Raw genomic sequence first — 6,680 nt, 5'->3', positions numbered from 1 at the left:
CTATGTTAAGTTTCATGAAATTTGGATAAGTCGTTCTCAAGTTACGGTGCGACATGTTTACACCGGACAGACGGATGGACGGACGGGCGGACACTGCACATTTGTATACCATAATACGTCCCGTCAAAATTGACGGACGTATAAAAAATAACACAAAGACAGGTTAGACAAAAGGTCTTTCTACTTCCATTGGTAATTATAAATTAAAAAAGGGGCCTTCCGAAGATAATTAGAAACAGTGATCAAGTTTTCTGAATCTGATTTCCGTTCCGTTCCGCCAAATACCAATTGCTCTGAGGAATTGGTATTTAACGGAATCGAACGGAAACAGGCATCTATAATGTAATAAAAGCAGTCTTGATAATATCAGTGCAAAGTTTTTAAAAATTACTTCTCATCTTATTTCAGTTCCCTTATGTCAAATTTTTAATTCAAGCATTAAAAAATCAGTTTATCCATCATTATTCAAACTAGCTAAAGTCATACCAGTTTTTGAAAATAAATGTTAAAAAATGATGTATTTAATTACAGACCAAGTGCATTTTTACAATTAGTATCTAAAATACTTGAGAGACACGTAAAAACTTATTTAATGAACTATACGGACACATATAATCTGTTGTATGTCCTGCAATCAGGTTTTCGTTCGAACCATTCCTATCAAACTGCCATGACAACTTTGTTAGATAAATGGTTAAAAGCAATTGATGAAGGCGAATTAGTAGGAGCAGTATTTCTGGATCTTTGTAAAGCTTCTGATGTTCTTCATCATAAACTGCTCCTCCAGAAATTACAAAAATACAGATTTTCTTATTCTTCACTGCACTGGCTTACTTCATATCTAACTGATAGACAGCAGGTTGTATACATTTCAAATACTTTTTCAGGTGTATTAAAAGTAAAAACAGGTGTACCTCAAGGGTTCGTTTAAGAACCCATATTATTCTTATTATTCATTAATTTTTTTGCCTTTGTGTAATCCAAATCATAACAGTTTATCTTTTGGCTGATGATAGTACTATTTCTGTTACTGGTAAAAACAAAAGTTGTATAGCCAGACACTAAATACTGTGTTAGAAAATATTTCTCATTGGTGTGATGAAAACAAAATGTTAATCAATGTATCCAAAACAAAGAAAATGTGTTTATGTTCAAAACACAAACTTTCTGTCATGTGTAATGAACCTTTTAATATCTTCATTAATAATCAATATATTAATGAAAGTCAGCGTGAACAAGTCCTTGGTATTTTTGTGGACGCAACTCTGTCTTGGTCTGATCATATCAAATATGTTATTAAAAACTTTAAGGTAAATTCTTCCTTTAGCTCTACTAAAAAGGATCAAGAAATATTTAAATCATAATGCAAGAATTTTATTTTATAATGCATACATTCTTCCAAATTTTGACTACTGTTGTTCAATATGGGGCAACTGTAACACATTTTTAATCGACAGTTTGCTTAAATTACAAAAAAGGGAAGCTAGAATTATTTTAAATGAAAACGATTTTCAAAAACCATCTGTTGAACTTTTTAAAGAATCTGGAATAATTCCAGTAAATACATGTAATAGAATATTATACCACAAGTCCTTATTAATGTATGAATGAAACAATGGATTGGTACCCCAATACTTGTCAAATCTTATTGTAACTACAAATAGCAAACAGTCATACAGTACTCGACTCTCATTTTCAGATAATTATATTGTTCCAAAATCAAATACAGAATTATACAAACCAAGCTTTTCTTTTAGTGGTCAAAAGGTGTGGAATTCACTATCCAAAGAAATCAAAAAATCAAAAAAATGTATCGTCATTCAAGCATACTTACAAATCATTATATATTTTAACAATAAAACTCAAAACTCTATCATGTAATCCGTTTTGTTCATGTATTTGTTTATGTAATTTAATATTTATACTATTATCCATCATTGTGTATTGCTAGATTGATTTGGTTTATATCAACCGTGCAAGGGCTTTTGTCAAGGTCGTTAAAAAAAACCCGTAGTAGTAGATTATGTTTATTCATGTTGTTAATATTGTGTCTATAGAGAGCCTTATTGAAAATTGATTTAATCCAAATGAGTTACTCTCTTTAAATAAAGATTTATTTATTTATTCTTATTTAATTATTTATTTATTTATTTATACGAATGACCCCGATGTTAATGCAAGTTAAAGTTGACATGGATCGTAATTCCAATAAGGCCAATTATAACATAAAATGCATCCAATCTGCAAGTTATCATTATACACTTATAATTTCACGTCAAAAATCTTTAGGCGTGCTCAAACAAGTTGGAATATGTACTGTCTTAATGTAATTTTAAAAGTAAAAACACTGTATTCAGGCGTGTATTTGGAGGAGTCCTGCACTCCCTAATTAAAACAGGTTGCTATCTTTTAAAAAAAGATAAGCAATACGAGAACCTTATTGGGGGTTTGGTTTGAAAGAAAAGTAAATTCATTATTTCATCTCATTTTCATAAGAAATTTGAAAACTGACATAAATTCAATATCCCGGGACATATTACCTTATTGCGAAGGCCAAAAAATCGAATGACTGACCTTTTCGTCAGTTTGAATACAATCGGACTAAACTAAGGGACGGACCAATTAACTTGCAATTGGGGGGTGGGGGGGCATGCTTTTTTTTTCGTAAATAAATATGTTGATTCTGAATAGAGAAAATAAATAATTTGGCCAGCAAAGGGAGAAAAAAAATTTTGACAGAGGATATTTACCATAAAAAATAATGTTAAATTTGAATAAAATAATTTGTCGCGCCACTTCCCAAAAATAAAAACAAGTTGCCTTCTTTAAAAAAAGAAATGCAATCGTAAACCCAAATGCTTGTTTGGCATTATATATATATTAGATAATTGTTTAATAAAGATGTATTGTCTTATATTACTTTTGTTGTGCATAAGAATTAGAAACTGACATTGCCTGTTTAGTGGTTTAAATAATGTAATACCGGCTCCACACGTCAACGTATAGATCCGACGTACGTCGGCCGAGGTAAAAAAAATCATGCACGCTACCAAAACGCTAGTAATTTTGATGCATTCAACCTGTCAATCATATCTGTATCGTGTGCAGAACGAGCGTAAAGCGTACCATAGCGTTTCTCCTGGTCTTCCTACATTCCCAACTGCAGGTCTGTCTATATGTGAATGTTTGTCAATAAGTCTGTCACATTCGCCCGTCTGTTTACATGTTTACCAGTCCGTCTATGTCCACTGGTTCGTCTACATGTTCACTAGCTTTGAAATAGCTTTCGGTAAGTGCGATTATTTCAGTGATTTGTGTCTATTGTTTTTATGTAAGTGATTATTGTGCACCGTACCCATAATTTTAGGGACGCGAATTGCAACTGATATTTTACAGTTTTTTCTTGCGATGTGTTGTCCTTAAGGTTTGGTTCATTTGGGAGGGTTGGGTTTATGACCACCACATTGTTTATGTGCCAATGTCCATTCTAAAGCCAGAAACATGTAGTACAGTGGTTGTTGTTCATAATTCATGTCGGTCAAGCTGTTTTCGTATATTATTTTGTTATCAATAAGGCTGTTTAGTTTTGTTTGATTTTTGTTTTTAAATCTTAATGGTCGGGGCATTTAATAGCCGATTAAATAGTAGGTTTTTTTTTCATTTTTGGAGGCCGCTCGGTGGTGGCCTTTAAAGACTTACTACCACGTCATTGTAACTCTGGTTGGTATTTGTATCATTAGTGCTGGACCATGGTCGATCCTATATGCACCTTTGAGGCAGGCGGGATATTTTTGTAGATCTTGTACAGCTCAAACTAATGTGAGTAGTTCCTGTACTTCTATGTCTAGTCCCATGTTGCATGGTTAGAGAGGGTGTAATATCTTCTGTAGGTTTGATGAAGTTTCACCCGTATCGGACTTCTTTTCCTAAATGAAAGCTTTAAGGCGACGAGTATTTTTGTATGCAATTTGCCCTTAACGTGTCTAAAACTTATCTGTAGCGTGTATATTATGTGCGTGCAGTTTACAGGTACATGTATATACGTTTGACAAACACTTGAGCTGAATGATTTTTTTTATGTTCCATTAAAATTTTCCTGAAGTAAAAGCGTTCACCAAGCGTATACCTTTGCATTTCGACGTACTTCAAACTTATTGAACGCGTGTTTAAACGCTTGCGTAAAGTTCCTCTGGTGAGCAACTAAGTTACGCATACGATGATACGGACTTTGTTAATTTTCTTTTTTGACTGATTGTTTTACATTGTCATTTCGGGGCCTTTTATAGCCGACTATGCGGTACGTGCTTTGCCTGTTGTTGAAGGCCGTACGGTGACCCATAGTTTGTATTTCTGTGTTATTTTGGTTTCTTGCAGATAGTTGTCTCATTGACACCAAACCCGATATCTTCTTTTTTTTATATTCGATATCTTATCGCCGACCTGGTTAAGTCTGCTAAAAATGCATGCATGATTCATTTTTAGGTTATCAGTCGTAATTAAAGTGGCACATTTAATTCGTTGTTTCATTGCTTGAAGTATCATTTCTTACATCTGCATGGTCAAATGTGTATTTTTTTAAAATAAATTTTAGATTTAGATTTCAGTCACGGTTATTTTTCCCCCTTCATATTGAATATCTATACTTATCAGTCGCATTTTAATGACGAAAAGGATTCAGAGGTTATTAAAAAAAGTAAATAATGTTGCAATATTTAAACAAAGAAAATAACTTTAAATTTGCAATATTAATGAAAATAAATACGGACATAACTTTCATAATTAATTTTAACGTTATTTACAATAAACGATTTTTTTTAAATCCTCGTTTTTACACCTATTTGAGGCACGTATTTATGATTATATTTCCATGTCCTTGGTCTATCCTAGACGTAAAATTTCAAAAAGTGCTAAATACTTTTTTTAAAGATATTATTTTTAATTGTTCTCGTTCAAATTTTTTATTTTTTCATATTCAATATCTATTTAATTTTATTTTTAATAACCATTTTTTTTTTTATTAAAGTTGCAATATTTAACCAAAAAAAAAATAACTGTAATTTAATCATATGCAAGATAAGATAAGATAAGATAAGAAATTTTATTTCAAGTCGGGTTACATTAAATACAAACATAAGCTCTGTAGAGCTTTTTGCCGACATTAATAACAATAACAACACACATATTAAGATACATAAAACACACATATGAGACATACAAATTATGATAGCTATATTGCTAGTAAAAAGTTCATAAATAAAAAGCATAGCACATGCAAGCAAAGCACTAACACTGAAACATAAGCACATGCAAAGCAGAATGAAATAAATAAAGCAAACTAATTTCTATAAGCTACATGGAACAAACATTTAACACAAAATAAAATAAAGGTATTAAGATCTGCAGGAGCCACACCTGCATGAGTTGCCATTCCAGTTGTTGATCATACTTTTAAACTGGTTTAGGTTTGTCTGTGCACGGATCGTGTCAGGCAACTCATTCCATAGTGTAGCTCCAGCATATCTTAATGAATGAAGGCCAAAATGTGTGGTTCTCACCTGTGGAATTTCAACAGTTTGTTGTTTTCTAAAAGTATAAGATACATTTTTAAAATTAATGATATCATGGAGATACACAGGTGATTCTTTATGTAATATTTTAAAAGTTTCTATTGCCATCATTCTTAGGCGTCTTATTTTTAAAGAAGGTAAACCAGATTTTAACAACAGAGTTTCATAATCACTATCAAAATCTTCATATATGAACCTCAAGGCACGTTCTTGTATTTTTTCCATCTTTTTAGTATTACCCTCCCCACAAAAATGCCAAACCACAGGACAATAATTGAAATTAGACATAATATATGAATGATAAATAGTTAACCTTCCCAATTTAGATAGATGTGTTCCAATTCTTTTAAGAACATTTAACTGCCTTGATGCTTTTTTACAAATATCAGAGATATGAGTTTTAAACTTGAGTTGATAATCTATTGTCACCCCCAGGAGCTTTACCTCAGTGTCACATAAAATTTCATTCCCGTCCAAATTGAATTTAATATTCCCACTTTTTGATTTATTCCCAACAGCAATAGCCTGAAATTTATCTGGATTAGCTTTCATTTTGTTATTAGCAAACCAATCAATTAAAACAGCACTTTCCTTTTCCAAAGATTTAACTAATCCATTTAGGTCTGGTCCTGAGTGTGACAATGTATTATCGTCTGCAAGAAAGACTTCCCTTTAATTTCAGTATAAAAAAATAAATAGCTTGCTTTTTACAACATGTACATCTTCACTAAACGTAAAATCTAAAATAAAATGCTACTAAAACTCTTTCTAAAGATTTTATTTTTAATTATTCTCGTCTGAGACTACTATAACAGTTATAGTAGTCTCAGTTCTCGTTCAGAATATAAAGCGCATTGTTTACATGAAATCTTATCTCATATCTAAACACAGCTGATTACATCGTTTGACTAATTAAAATACTACGCATGTAGGTTAATATTATATTAGCAGCTTGTAATCGTGTGCAAGAAAATATTATATCATAATAAATTTCAGATCATACGTAAAATATCTCTATAGCAACTTAAGATGCTAATGCATATTCAACAGATTTGTAAGCTATTGCGCATGCATTTGAAAGGTGGTCATAGCTATTGCGCATGTATTTGAAAG

General features: G+C 31.7%; 1 protein-coding gene across 1 annotated transcript; it reads right to left on the bottom strand.

The window, feature by feature from the left end:
* Positions 1-5,390: 5,390 nt before the first annotated feature.
* Positions 5,391-6,119, bottom strand: LOC139518203 (uncharacterized). The gene has a single exon (XM_071309888.1). The coding sequence runs from the start codon at positions 6,117-6,119 to the stop codon at positions 5,391-5,393; it is 729 nt and encodes a 242-aa protein (XP_071165989.1).
* Between the last annotated feature and the right edge of the window lie 561 nt (positions 6,120-6,680).

The sequence above is a fragment of the Mytilus edulis genome, chromosome 3 (assembly GCF_963676685.1).
Source record: "Mytilus edulis chromosome 3, xbMytEdul2.2, whole genome shotgun sequence".
In the NCBI taxonomy this organism is placed as follows: domain Eukaryota; kingdom Metazoa; phylum Mollusca; class Bivalvia; order Mytilida; family Mytilidae; genus Mytilus; species Mytilus edulis.
The sequence above is the reverse complement of the archived record's forward strand: the minus strand, read 5'-3'. Positions and strand labels throughout refer to the sequence as shown.